The sequence below is a fragment of the Balaenoptera ricei genome, chromosome 18 (genome assembly GCF_028023285.1).
Source record: "Balaenoptera ricei isolate mBalRic1 chromosome 18, mBalRic1.hap2, whole genome shotgun sequence".
NCBI classification, from domain to species: Eukaryota; Metazoa; Chordata; class Mammalia; order Artiodactyla; family Balaenopteridae; genus Balaenoptera; species Balaenoptera ricei.
In genome coordinates, this window is record NC_082656.1 from 69,675,797 (window position 1) to 69,691,344 (window position 15,548).

The 15,548-nt window shown below is 40.6% G+C and overlaps 1 protein-coding gene across 2 annotated transcripts in view; it reads right to left on the reverse strand.

Moving 5' to 3' along the window:
- The window catches only part of DZIP1 (DAZ interacting zinc finger protein 1), a 54,145-nt gene that overhangs the window by 33,250 nt on the left and 5,347 nt on the right, over positions 1–15,548 (reverse strand). The window contains exons 6-10 of one of the 2 annotated variants that reach the window (XM_059902758.1): positions 11,069–11,153; positions 8,140–8,264; positions 5,815–5,976; positions 2,183–2,320; positions 136–198 (exon numbers count right to left, since the gene is read on the reverse strand). In XM_059902758.1, the coding sequence (XP_059758741.1) occupies positions 136–198; positions 2,183–2,320; positions 5,815–5,976; positions 8,140–8,264; positions 11,069–11,153 (573 nt within the window). Of the gene's footprint in view, positions 1–135; positions 199–2,182; positions 2,321–5,814; positions 5,977–8,139; positions 8,268–11,068; positions 11,154–15,548 lie in introns of both variants that reach the window. The other variant, XM_059902757.1, reaches the window with a different exon arrangement.

The window sequence follows — 15,548 nt, forward strand, 5'->3', positions numbered from 1 at the left end:
GAGTAATTTTAATTTTTGTTATACATGTCTCCACAAATGTCTTAAGTGGATAAATATTACCTTTATTATAGAGAAAAGCAAATATTCTTTTCAGAAAGACCCACTTTTTATAGGTCGTTGATTTCTTAATCTTACCCGGCTCTTCTCTTTCTTGTGTTCTTGATGAAGAGCCTGAACTCGAGCTGTCCACTTGCTTTCCTATAAAATTAGTAAAACAAGAGTAATTTAGTATAACTGTAACAATGACATCTACTCAAAATGGAAGCTTCCTTTTTAGTGAGTACCTATGAAACCCAACTATCTATTTGGTAAAATTTTAGCAGGCATTTAAAAAAATAAATAAATACAGTCAAAAACGTTTAAACACACTTGCACTTGGTTTTAATCTTATACTCTGAGGCAAGGTTCAGCAAACATTTTCTGTTAAGGGGCTAATAGAAAATATATTAGACTCTGGGGGCCAGATGACTCAGTCACTACTACTAGAAGCAGGAGAACAGCCATAAGTAATATGTAAATGAACAGTCATAGACGATACATAATAGTACGGCTGTGTTCCAATAAAACTTAATTTAAAAAAACAGGCGCTAGCTTGTTAACCTCCGAAGCTAAAAGGAAACATCAAGGTTTCTGGGTCCATAGGTTCTGAACTGTTAGAGCTCACAGGAAGGAGACAAGAGAAATTTAGGTGGGACCTGAGGATTTCATAACTGGGTCCTTCAACTAGTGAGACAGCAGCCTGCTGGGAGCAAATGCCAACAGTTCAGTTCAGGACCCAATTCCTGGTCCCCTACCGCATACCAGGCACCTCGCTGGGCAGCCGCTGGCAGGCTGGGAGAGAACTAAGGGACAGGCCCTGCTTGCCCTGCCCGGAAGAACAGTGGACATACAATGCAGGGTTCCCACATAATGTGCACGTGATCAGGTCCAGCTTGGAGGACTGTGGCGGTGCAATAACCCAGAACTCCAGGAGAACTCTCCAGAAGAGATGCCATCCCAGCTGAATAAGTGTCAGGGCCTGAAAACTGGGAGGTGCATGACAAAGAAAGCTGCAAAAGCAAAAGCAGAACTCAGATTGCCTCGTCCCGGGAACCAGGAGCTCTTTGGGGCTACTGGAGAGTCAAGGTAAAGGCAAGAATGGTGGGAGATGGCAGGACCAGATGCCCAGGGACTCTGAATGCTGGTTAAGGGTCCTAGACTTTGTTCTGTGAAAGAGGGGGAGCCATTGAAGGATTTTAGACAGGACGGTGACATGATCACCCTGGCTGTAACACGAAAGGCAGATTTAGGGGAGGGAGGCAAGACAGGAAGCAGTGGCAGTAGTCCATGTTCAAAAACACATTTACAGGGACTTGCCTGGTTGCACAGTGGTTAGGAATCTGCCTGCCAATGCGGGGGACACGGGTTCGAGCCCTGGCCCGGGAAGATCCCACATGCCGTGGAGCAACTAAGCCCCTGCGCCACAACTGCTGAGCAGCCCCTGCTTGCCACAACTAGAGAAAGCCCACACACAGCAACGAAGACCCAATGCAGCCAAAAATAAATAAATAAAATAAATTTATAAAAAAAACACAAAACCAACCAAACAAAAAAAAACACATTTACCTTTTAAAATGACATAATATTGCTTTTTGAAAAAATCCTGCATTCATAAGGTTTAATCTCTATGTTTCCTGGCTAAAAAAAAAAAAGAAAGTTCCCCTAAATCAGTGTGACCAAAATAGCCAGGACGAAGGCTGTACTGATTACTGAGGTTCACTTCCAAATGATTGTAATTTATTTGATAAATGTAAAAGACCATGAGTTTGCCAATGCAGCCACATATTTAAGCTCTAAAATAAGTCAGGGCTTCAATATGTCTTTCTATGCCTTTTGAAAGTGGGTCTACATCTGAAATATGAAAAATAACTACTAAGGCAATATGAACCAATTCAAATAGATATTATTCAAAGAAAAATTAAACAACTTTGCCAACTGTTCTGTATCCACGTCTATTAGTCAATCAGTAAGTATCTAATAAACACCTATTATGAATTACACGTGTTGGGAGATAAGGAAAAAAGAATTAGTCACCTTCATCGTCACTGAAACAGAGGCACTTTTTTGTAGATGGTGCTTACTGTAAATTACCTCACCAAGAAAGATCAGGCCTCTACTGCAGTAATCACCCACTTTTACATACCTGACTATCAAGAAGTTGCATCACATTTTGGAAATCCTGGGGATGCTGAGGACGTTCTTCTTTAAACTCATGTGCATCTTTTAATGTGCCTATGTTAGACTTGATCTGCATATTGGACTTCTGGATTTCTGACAATTGCTATAAAATAAAATTCAAAATCACTGGTACAGATGTTCATACTTTTATACGACCGACACAGAGAACAAAATTGGGGAGCACCTGACTATCCTCCTGGACGTTCATCGTGCTTCTCCTGCTTCTCATTCCCAGTGGTTTTCCCGTTTCATTACTTCCAACAAAAGAACGTGCACTGGGTGAGAAAGGGAAAGGAAAACCTAAACTTTCTAATCTTAGACAATCGATCTTTAAAACTTTAATGGGCAGGCAACAGTGCCAGAAACAGAGGAACTGGGTACAGTTGATTCTCAGGATGATTTAGTGAGGAGGCCAGCATCATCCAGGGACCACTAGGGACATAAGGTTTTAATTTTACCCTTTGCTTGTAGGTTATTCCCAAATTTACTGGCAGTAAATACCCTCAGAACGTAATATGTTAACTTCAAAAACAAAAGGATGGGGGAGCATTGTCCCCCACTGCTTAAGTTTGGGCTGCACAATTCCTTTCAAAGAGCACAGTATGGAATGGGGGGCAGTGAGGTGGGGAGAAACCTGACAAATACTACCTCAGCCAGGTGATCAAGGTCAACATCAACAGTCATAAACCATGTAGATGGTATGTACCCTTGAAATGATGTGATGAAAATTGTACTTTATCTCTGAGGACTTCTTCCCCAAAATCCATAAACCCTGTCCAACCATGAGAAGAATATCAGGTAAATTCCAACAGAGGGGCATCCTACAATATACCTGAAAAGTACACCTTAAAACTGTCAAGGTCATCAAAAACAAGTCTGAGCCTAAGGAAACAAGACAACTAAATGTACTTAGGTGTCCTGGATAGGACCCTGGAGCAGAAAAAGGATGTTAGGTAAAAGCTAAAGAAATCTGAATGAAGTATGGACTTTAGTTAATACTAATGTACCAGTATTGGCTCATTAATTGTAACAAATGTATGATACTAATCTAAGACGTTAGTAATGTGGAAAACTGTGTACAGGGTAGGAGAGGGGTGTTTATATGGAACTTTCTGTACTACTTGCTCAGTAAACCTAAAACTAGTCTAAAAAATAAAGTCGATTATTAATAATAATTTTTAAAACCCTCTATAGCCAAAATGGGCAAACAACCCAAATGTCCATCGAATAATGGATAAATAAAATATGGCGTATCCATACAATGAAATATCATTCGGCAATAAAAAAAAAATATTGATACATACTACAACGTGGATGAATCTTGAAAACACTATACTAAGTGAAAAGAAGCCACTCACAAAAGATCACATTTTATATGATTCAATTTATATGAAATGTCCAGAACAGGCAGATGCATTGAGACAGAAAGTAGAGCTGTGGTTGCCAGGGGTGGGAGGGAGTGACAATGGGTACAAGGCTTCTTCTTTGGGTGATGAAATGTTCTAAAATGACTGTGATGGTGGTTGCATAACTCCGTGAACATAGTAAAAACCACTGAACTGTACAGTTTAAGTGGGTGAATTGTATGATATGTAAACATCTCAAAAAAGCCGTTTTAAACTAGTGACGCAGTGGTTAAGAATCCGCCTGCCAATGCAGGGGACACGGGTTCGAGCCCTGGTCCAGGAAGATCCCACATGCTGCGGAGCAACTAAGCCTGTGTGCCACAACTACTGAGCCTGCGCTCTAGAGCCCGCGAGCCACAACTACTGAAGCCCGCGCACCTAAAGCCCGTGCTCCGCAACAAGAGAAGCCACCACAATGAAAAGCCCGAGCACCACAATGAAGAGTAGCCCCCGCTCACCACAACTAGAGATAAATAAATAAATTTATTTATTAAAAAAAAAATATATATGTATATATATGAATGGTAAAAAAGTCCTAGGTGGGGAAAAGTCCAATTCCACAATGATCCTGGGGGCAGGGATAACCATGGAGGGAATCTCAGGCAAAAGAGCCATACTGGCAGCTTTATCACAAGGAAAGAAAAAATGAGTGTGGCCTTGATGGAGAAGACATAAAAAGCCAGTCTTAAATTGGTTACTATCAGAATCCACTACTGTGGGTAATACAACATCCCACTTTGAGAAGATGCCAAGGGTCTGAGTTCAGGAGAAGCCCCTGGAGTAGGGGTGGTAGAAGAATTACTACTGCCCACAGGTTCTGATGCTTAGGACCAAGCGAGGTGATAGGGGATAGTTGAACCAACAGGGAGGTGACTGAAGAAAGCCCTATAGAAAAGACACAATGAGCCAGCCCAAGTTAATTTCCCCTCAACTTTTTATTTGCAAATTACAACTTATGAAAAAGTTGAAAGAACAGTATAATGAACACCCATTTCCCCTTCACCAATTGTTAACCTCGTGCCACATTTGCTTTGTAAAGATATGACAGCGGCTGGCAAACTTTTTCTGTAAAGAGCCAGATAGTATTTGACTCTGGGAGACACATAAGATCTTGGGTCATAACCACTCAACTCCATGGCTCCAGCACAAAAGCTCCATAGACAAAGCGTGGAGCAAAGAGTACGGCTGTGTTCCAAAAAACCTTCACTTGTGGACACTGAAAGGTAAACTTCATATAATTTTCATGTGTCGTGAAATACTTCTTCTTTTGACTTTTTTCAACCACTTAAAAGTGTAAAAAGCTTTCTTAGCTTGAGAGCCATACAAAATCAGGTGGTTTGTCAGGTCTGGGTCACAGGTCATAGTTTGCCCATCCCTGTGAGAGGGTTCAGGCCGTTTTAGAGAAGGATCTTAGCAGTATTCCAAAACTATCCCTCTATTTTAGTTTATAACATGTTGGCCCCTAGAGGGAGCTCCAGACTCTTCCCTTGCCTCCTTTGCTTCACTGTGACCACGGCTGCTCCCACAGGGAAGTGGAGGTTGCATTTAGCGACATCTAGCTCACTCAAACCCCTGTCCTCACCAGCTAGGCCTGGGGCGAGGAAGGGGCCTGGCAAAGGCTCTCCCTCTGTCTTTCGGGGTCAGCTTCCTTCTCCCACATTGGCGATCTGCGTCAGTCTTTCTGGAAAGTTCCTTTGGAACTTTGGAAAGCTCTAAAACTCAGGGAGGGATTTATTGGTTTACGCTATCTAAACCTAACCAGCTAAGAAAGAGGGAACTTCTTCTCTGATCCAGCTAAAATGTACCAAGTGTTCTGCACTGGGGTTTGGGGTCAAAGCTCCCACTCTCAAGGAAACGACTTTTCTGACTTGCTCTCTCTTCCGTATGCCCCGAGCTCCCAAGGCTCTCAGGGAGGAGGGGTGTCTGGGCCACGGCACAACAAAGGAACTTCTGGATCCACGGGCCACATTGCCACTCTAATGCCACCTCTCAAGGCCACAACTCTAAAAATGCTATGAAGACTCCGAGGTTTAATACTTACATATTCTCAACGTTTTTTTGTGGGTATTTTCGGGTGGCACCACGTGGCTTGTGGGATCTTAGTTCCCCAACCAGCGATCAAACCTGTGCCCCCAGCAGTGGAAGCTCAGAGTCCTAACCACTGGACCACCAGGGAACTCCCAATACTTACATATTCTAATGCTGAATTCTTAGAAGTTAGTTCTTTAAACTCCTTCATAAACATTTCCTTGACTTTTTCCATTTCATCAACTAGTTTCTCCTTTTCTTCTTCTTTCCATCTATCGAATAACTTCAGAAATTCTTCCTCTTTTGTTTTCTGCATTTCATATTCCTGAAATTGATTTAATACATGGTTTTAAAAGCTCTGGTATGAAGCAAGTATGCAGAAATTTAAATAAATGGACATAGCTTCACCTCAAATGGGTTAGCTAGACTTGCAAATTTCAGTTAGGCTTCTTCTGTTTGTTTTGTTTTGGCTGCAAAAACACTGCATATAATGGCAGGTCTGTGCACAATGATTTTTCTAAACCAAAGGCAGCACACAGCATCCTTTTGTCCTTACATTCCTTAAAGCACAAACACAGAGGCCCAAAGTCTCAAAAGTTCTATGATCTGTGAACTTGTAGAGTAGGCATGCAATCATATGTAAAATGTAAACATACTTTAAAAGTCTACTGAGAAGAACCTTTCTTGATACCATACCAATTTGGGTAGAGTGGCCCCATCTCACCCTTAATAAACACATATACATTTTTATATAAGCTAAATTCAAGGTCTGGTCCGATCAGCCTTTGATTTCTGGATGACCTTCTGTTGTGTTTTTTTTTTTCACCTAATTGGGGACCTGAACTACACTACAAATAAACTCCACCTAACAAACATACAGAACACTGCACCCAACAACAGCAGAATATACATTCTTGTTAAATGCACATGGAAGATTCACCAGGATAGACTATATGTTAGGCCTTAAAATGATTTTCAATTTTAAAAGGTTGATATCATGCAAAGTATCTCCTCCAACCACAAGCGAATGAGGCCAGAAATCACTAACAAAAGGAAAACGGGAAAATTCACAAATGTATGAAAATTAAACAATATACTCTTAAACAGCCAATGGGTCAAAGAAAACCTCACTAGGGAAATTCAAAAATACTTTAGGATGAATGAAAATTAAAGCACAACATACCAAAAAAGGGAAGCAGACAAATCAGTGCTCAGAGGGAAATTTATAACCGTAAGCACCTACATTAAAAAAGGAAGTTCTCAAGTGACAAAAAAAGGTCATTACATAATGATAAAGAGGTCACTTCATCAAGAAACTATAACAGTTGTAAACATATATGCATGAAGCATTGGAGCACCTAAAATATATAAAGCAAATACCAACAGAACGAGAAGGAGAAATAAACAACAATACAATAATAGTAGGGGGATTTTAATACCCCACTCTCAACAATGGGTCATCCAGACAGAAAATCAATAAGGAAACACAGGAGTTGAAGAACACTACAGATGAAATGGACCTAGAAGAGATATGCAGAACATCCTATCCAATAACAGCAGAATACACATCCATCTCAAGTACATACAGAATATTCTCCAGGATAGATCATATATTAGGTCATAAAACAAGTATTAACAAATTCAGGAAGACTGACTTTATATCAAGTATTTTTTCTGACCACAATATTATGAAACTAGAAAACAGTAACAGAAGGAAAAATTGAAATTCACAAATAACTGGAAATTAAACAACACACTCCTGAATGACTAATGGATCAAAGGAAAAATCAAAAGGGGAATCAAAAACATCTTGAGACAAATAAAATGGAAACACAACATACCGAAACATATGGGATGTATTAAAAGCTGCTCTAAAAGGAAAGTTTATAGCTATAAACGCCTACATGAAGAAAACAGAAAGATCTCAAATAAGCAACCTAACATTGTAGCTCAGAGAGCCAGAAAAAAAGAACAAACTAAGTCCCAAGTTAGCAGAAGGAAGGAAATGATAAAGGTTAGAGCAGAAATAAATGAAATACAAGATAAGAAGACAATAGAAAAGATTAAAAAAACTAACAGTTGATTTTTTGAAAAGATAAACAAAACTGACAAACCTTTAGCTAGACTAACAAAGAAAAGAAAGAGGACTCAAATAAATAAAATTATAAATGAAAGAGGAGACATTACTACTGATACTACAGAATTACAAAGGATCATGATAGCCTACTATGAACAATTACATGCCAAAAAATTGGACAATCTAGAAGAAATAAATTCCTAGAGATATACAACCTCCCAAGATTGAATCATGAAGAAAGAGAAAATCTGAACAGATGAATAACGAGTAAGGAGATTGAATCAGTAATCAAAACACTCCCAAAAAAGAAAAGCTCAGGGCCAGACGGTTTCACTAGTGAATTCTACCAAACATTTAAAAGGAATTAACCCCAATCCTTCCCAACAAATACCTGTTTCTGAATTTACATACCTTAGAGAATCTGACTGCATGGGCACGCTGTGCCGCCTCCAGCTGAGACTTGGTGAGCTGCAGCTGCCCCTTCAACATGTCGATCTCATTCTGGAGCTTGTCAGTCTGTGCCCTTGTCTTATACTCTGCTGCAACAGAAACACCTCGTTAAAATACCATCTCTCAGAAAACCTATCTGAAAACTTTCGGGGTACATCCTCTTGATAAGACAAAGACAAAGGAAACTGCTTTTACTTGGGCTATTACTTTTTTCATGCCGCATGAGCCAACTTTTACTCTCTACTATTCAATATTTATTTTCAGTCCTTCATATTATTGAGCGCTGAATTATTTTTAGCAGATTCTTTCAGCCACTAGATTGAGGTTGGATTATCCTACATAGATAGGGTGAGAGCCCATTCAGGGAGCAAAAATGGTGACAAGGAATAATCCTGGGCTCTTCTTCAAGATGCCTGTCTCAGTCGGAGAAGGGAAGCAATAGGTACCACAGTATTGAAATCTCTATGGTCACCATCCTTCTGGCTCCCACTGAACTCTCCTGAGAGCCTCATCAGTGCTAAGATAAGCAGAGGCTGGCATTCAAAATGCACACTTGGGCCATAACCCATCCATGGGGCAAAAACGAACTACTGAGAAGTTGTTAAAGGGAGCAACAAGTGAAGGGAAGAATACTTATGTACATGTACTTACATGCAGATGTACACATGACTGAATGGATATACATGTGTCTGTGAGTGTAGACATGAAAGGTATGGAAACCAAGGTAGAAAGTCAGAATCTCAAAGATGACCTGAAGAAATAATACTCATTTCAGAGTCTGAAATACTCTCTGAAACGAGTATGAGATAGAATAAGATACTGAAACAGAAGAGAAAGAAGGTCAGTTTCACACTGAAGAATGGTAGGTTAATTAAAATACTTAATCTTCCCAATTTCTCCAATACATTGCTAAATTGTATCAGCGGTCCACGGCTTATAAGTGGAATTTTATGCTGTTCATATTGTTTATACAAAGTTTAGCTGTTTCCTAAATAAATCTATTTGTCTGAAATAGGCAGGAATGGAAACAAACTGGCCCAAAAGGGAGGGGAAAGCAGGCACTGAGTAACAAGCTAGAAGTACACACGTCTAGATACCGAGAACATTTAAGATTGTAATGGGAACTTCTGTGGGTTACTGTGGCAATCAGCAGAATGCTTTGATCTGCTCATGGAGAAACAGACCTTGCATTCTTTGCTCCTGAGAACATTTAAATTAGTAGGAAACCTGGTTCCATGGTAAGCCTCCGACCTCCTGCTTCTTCAATTTACCCCTCTATACACTGGCTAATTCACATTGGCACCCAAACACATCTTAGTATCTCCCACCTCAAACAAGACAAAAATTTTCCCTTTGTCTCATATTTCCCTCCAGGCACTGCCTCCTGTCCCAGCTTTCCTTCCCAGCAAACGTTACTGACATAAATGTCTGTAATGGACATGACCACTTCCTTGCCTGATTCCCAGCTCACTCCAATCCAGCTTTCATCCCCAATAACTCACTGAAGCCATGTCAAGGTCACCAACAGTCACTGTGACAATAATGGTCAATTCTAGGTCTTCCTCTTACTCCCGTGCCTCAAGATCATTCGGTGTAACTGTCTCCTTCTTGAAACACTCATGCCCCTTGATTTCCATGACAACATACTTCCCAGCTTCCCTCCTGCCTCCATCACTGTGATTTCTCACTCTCCTCAGCTGTTCCTCCTGAGCTCCTCGTGTGGGGCTGGCCCTAGCCGTCTTCTCTTCTCTAAGTGATCTCATCCAGCCCAGTTCTGCTAACGACTCCCAGGTTTTATCTCCAGCCTGGGCCTTCACTTTGACCTCCAGACCTCCAGCATCTCCACTTGCATGGCAACTGTACGTGTGACTTAATTGCACCCGCGGCCAACACAAACTCTCCATTCTCCTTCCTCCCTCAATCTGCTCCACTCCTGGTCTGGCCCTCAGTAAACATGACAGCCATTCACCCAAAGGTATAGGACAAAAGCCCAGGATCATCTTCACTTCATCTCTTGATCTCACGTTGAGTCACATCTCTGTGGCCTCTGCTCTGCGTCCAGAACAAATCTTCTCCGTCTCCACTTCTCCCACCTTCCCTGGTACCGTCCTGGTCCAGCTGCCACCTTCTCTCACCTGGGCTACTCATGCAGCCTCCTCACCCTCCCAGCTGCCTCCACCTCTGCCCCTACAGTCTGTTCCCCAACTGCAGCTAGAGGGGTCATTTTAAGGTACAAATTAGATCATGTCCCCGCAACTTAAAATCCTCCAGTGGCTTCCCTTACGCTTATTAAATCACCCACATGCCCACCCAGGGTGTTCAAGGCCCTATGTGACCTAGTCCCTTCCTAACCCACCACTACCTTGCTTACCCTGCTCCACCAACCTTCTATCTGTTCCCCAAACACGCCGTGTCCTGCCTCTTCCTCACACACCCTCACAATGCGAGTTCCCCTTGCCTGGGATATACATTTCCCAGATTTCCCGCAGGCTGGGACCCCAGCATCATTCTGGTTTCTGATCAAATAGCGCCTCCTTCATGAGGAGTCACTAGGAGTCACTCTCCATCCCATTCTCCTACTTTATGTTCTTCATTGCACTTGCCACCACTTGAAAAGAATCACTCATTCATTTGTTTAAATGTGAATCCTCCGTCCCTCCCATTAGGGTGTAAGAGAGCCAGACAGGGTCTGTCTTGCTTATGGCTGTACCCCCGACCCCTAAGGCGGTGCATGGCACATAGTAGGGGATCAATATTAACTAAATGAGTGAACAAGGACTATTACACTTTCTTTTAAAAGGACTGAGAGATGCTTTGGACCATGTCTCACTGAAAAAAGAAAAAGGTACCAGAAAGAAAACAGATCTTTGAAGTAGCGCTCACGACTTACCAAGATGAGAATCTTCGGGGTGGCGGCGCTGAATATGACTTTGTAGAAAAGCTTGGTTCATAAAGGCCTTGTCACAAAAACGGCACTGAAAAGGAGAGAGCGACAAATCCAGGTGTCTGTAACAAGTGCCCTTCCACCTAATTTGAATTAAAATTTGGGTACCTGAAGCACTATCTCTTGCGCGCTTTCCCCCCAAAGTTCCCACCCTGGCAAGTGATACTGAAAGCATAACTAAAAAGACATTAAAACCAGGGTGTTTTTCCCAAACTGAACACAGGACAGTGAAAGCCATCTCTTGACAGTTAAAGTAGCCCATCTTGGCGGTTTCTGGAACCCCTGATACTGCCCCTGTTAAGACTGGTGGTTCACAGCCCGCCAGCATCAACTTGTTCATGACACTCCAGTCATGCCAGCCTCTTCCTGTCCCTCAAGCAAGCCAGCCTCAGACCCTTTGCATTGGCTGGTCCCCTGCCCGAATCTTCCCCAGACCTTCCCATGACTGGCTCCTTCTCGACATTCAAGATGTCATTTACGGAGCATCTTCCACGCTGGGGCTGAGCTGCGCGTCCTCAGCAAATCCTCCTGGATGAGCCTCCTGACAGGCACTGTCCCATCACACTGTCTTGTTTTCATCATTGTACATCTCACCAGTTAATATTTTCAGGTTTATTTACTTCACTTGCTTATTGTCTCCTGCCTAATCCCTCTAGGTTCTAGAATGTCAGCTTCCTGAGAGCATGAACTCTTTTCTCTCTTATTCATAGCTTTATCCCCAGAGACCAGCATGAAAAAATCACTGAGCACATGCTTAGAAATATTTGGCCTCCTAAAATGAATTTACTGGGGAAAAAAAATCAATCCTACCAATATCTCTATTCTCTACTTTAACACAATTTTTAAGCAAAAAATTCAACTTGTTTCATCTATATCCTCCCCCCTGGATTACTCTGAAGTAAATCCTGGATACTGTATATATTTGTCAGTATTTCAGAATCTATCTCCAAAAGGATATTCTTTTAACACAATCATAATATTATTATCCCAGCTTTTAAAATGTGAAAATTAATTTCTTAATTATCAACAAATATCCAACCATTTGTTTATTTTTTCCCCAATATTTCACACATTGTCTTAGAAAACATTTTTGCAGTTTGTTGTGAATCAGGATCCAAATAAGGTCATATCCTGCAACTGGTTGTTTTGTCTCTTAATTCTGTTTTTGTCTATAGGCTGAGCCTCCAAGCTCCTTTTCCTTATAATTCTTTTGTTGAAGAAACTGAACATTTGTCCTGCAGAGTTACTCTCAGTCTGGATTTTGCTGTTTCATCTCTATTGTGCTATTTACAAGTTCTCCTATTCAGCTTTTGCCTTACTCTTAATCAGTATAATTGCATCAGAAAACTTTAGGTTCTAACTTCCCAGAAAATTAACATTATGGCATATTTCTCAGCATTACATTTCAGAGGATCTTTACAGCATCTTTTACGACTTCTCTGCTCATGAGGACTGTTCTGGTTTCCTCACAACAGTTTAGGGACTGCCCACACTGGCTCGGGTGTTAAGTGTGGCTCTTGGGCTACACACAGCACTGGAGAAAGGAAAGGAAGAGGAAACATGGAAGTGTAACTTTTAATTTCTCGAAATAGAAAATATGTATTTTAACTATTGCAATAATACAGAAGACTCATGAGCTCAGGGTAAGAAGGGGCTCATACTCCAAAAAGAAAAGACTGACATTTTGACTACATCAACATGAAAAACTTCTATGACAAAAATACCAAAACAAAGTTAGCAGACTTCTGGTTTCTGGATCTGCATGTAAGGAGCTTGAAAATCGCCACTCCATCCTAACAACGAGGAAAAAGCTGAACAGACTGAAAAATCCACAACTCTTCTTGGATCTGTAAGAGAGGGGAGGACACAGGGCAAACCACTGCCCCTGAGTGTGCTTTTCAACATTGCACTTTAAGTCCTCGCTAATGTAATAAGGCAAGAAAAAAATTAAAAGATATACAGACTGGGAAGGAAGACACAGAACTGTCTTTGTTTGCAGATGACATGATCGTCTATGTAAAAAATCCAAAAGAATTGACAAAAAACTCCTGGAACTAATAACCAGGTATAGCAAAGTTGCAGGATACGAGGTTAATATACAAAAGTCAACTGCTTTCCTATATACCAGTAATGAACAAGTGGAATCTGAAATTAAAAACGTAATAACATTTACATTAGCACCCCCCAAAATGAAATACTTAGGTCTGCTGATAATGGGGGAAACTATGCATGTGTAGGGGCAGGAGATATATGGAAACTTTTTGTACATTCCCCTCAATGAACCTAAAATTGCTCTAAAAGAAAAAACTTAAGTTCACACAAAAACCTGCAAGTGAATGTTTATAGCAGCATTATTCATAATAGCCAGATACGGGTTCCAGGCAAGATATCCTACAAAAGTAAAAGGTTAACAGACTCTGATTCATGTACACCATGGAATACTAGTCAGTTTTTAAAAAATGAATGGATTAGTGATACCTGAAACAACTGGTCTATCAGGCCCCAAATGCAAAACTATCTGATCTACCATCACTGGGATTAAAACATACTTTATAATAGATCTTACAGTAATTAGAAACTTAATAAAAGTCAGATCATTCTTTACAATGAAAAATAGCAGGAGGTTCAGAAATCCTACTTATTGCACAAAGATTCTGCCTTAGAAATAATAAAGTTCCCTTTCAGGGTAAGAAGGTGGGAAGGAATTCTACGTCACCTAGAATCAAATTTCTCCATTAATAAGATAATTATAAAACTTTAAAAAATGCTTTAAAAACTTTATCCTATAACCCTTTGCATTTTCTTAAAAAAATAGTTTTAAATATATGATAAATATGTTTGATATACAGATGAATGATATAAACTTCTATTTCAAAGGAGTTCCCTTACAGCATCTTTAGGACAGAAAGTGACATAATGAATTAAGAAAAATTAGGTACTATGAACTATTCATAGAAAGGAATCTGATACTCTTTCCATGACAACCCCAGGGATATAATATGTCAAATTATGTTCAGTGTACTTGGTTTCAGAATGTTGACTACATGTAGGTTGTATGCTATGTAAAACATGTAAATGTCTTAATACCACTTCTATCCAAAATCATTAAAAATTTAAAAATACTTAGTGTAATGGAATTAACACAAGAACTCAGGATTCCTTTACCTAAATGAGTAGGATGGAGGTTTTTGATTCCTCCAGATGTTTTTTAAGACCTCTCAAAGACAACGACGGAGAATAGGACATAAAGATTTTCACTATGCCCACTAAGAGCTAGGCCCTGTTACATCACTATCTTTTTAAATTTCCATGGCAACCACTTTATCCATGAAGAAATCAAAGCTCAGGAAAGTTAAGTTGCAGCCTTATTGGTTGCACAGTTTGACCCATGTCTCGCTGACAGCAAAATGCATGCTTTTTCTACTCTCCAACACTCATCTCCAACTCCAAGGGGCTCAATAATTGGAACAAGGGACAGAAATTCACTGACAGATTCCAAAATCTGTGTTACTGAAGGGTGGGGAGGAATCTGAGTCTTCCAGCTGTGAAAATGAAAGGTCTTCTTAGAGTCTAAGTCCTATTATAATCCACTGGAATTTTTTAATTTTTAAAGTTTTAAAAATAATTTGATAGCCAGATCACTGGTACACACTGGCCTTTACACATGGCCATCAAACTTCCCTGGCTGTTGGAGGTTTCTATTTAAATAAAAATTCACACTGCAGACTAAAGTCAAATAACTATTTAAACAAAACCAATTGACTTCCCATAAATTTTACTATAGGCCAAATATCCCTAGCTTACGAATCTGTAACAAAGATTATAACACCGTGGAATCCCTGCTAGCTTACATGCCAACTATTCTTAGCAGCAGTCTTTGACTACCCCTCCCTGAAACTGATTCTCACAGCATCTCAGCACTGTGACCTCTGGCCTTCTGGTCTGAGGATTCTTAAAGAGATAGGTCACAGGTAGCCACAGCTCACTACAGGGAAGCCACTGCAGAAATCAACATCCACTTGTTGGATGCTATTTACTGAGCTTTCCTCATGCCATACATGCACTATCTCACGGGATTCTCAGAGCAACCTTACTACTAGTATTCTCATTTTCCAGATGAGGAAACTGAAGTTTAGAAGTTAAAAGACTTGCACAGAGGAATAGGTGGAATTCAAACCCAGGTAGTCTAACTCCGGAGTTGTCACCCTAAAGGCTCTCACTGCTCAAGAACTCCATAAAGAGACAACGGCAAGTCACTTAATAGAGGGCAGAGTATACGTGTACTACATTAAGTAGGAAAAGGTGGTGTGGTCATTCCTACCTCTTCTTGGCCACACCTGGGCACACCATACAGCTACCACCGCCATTCAGAGAGTCTGAGTGGCCAAGAGTTGGCAGGTGTCACTCATTTGATAAAAGTGAACCA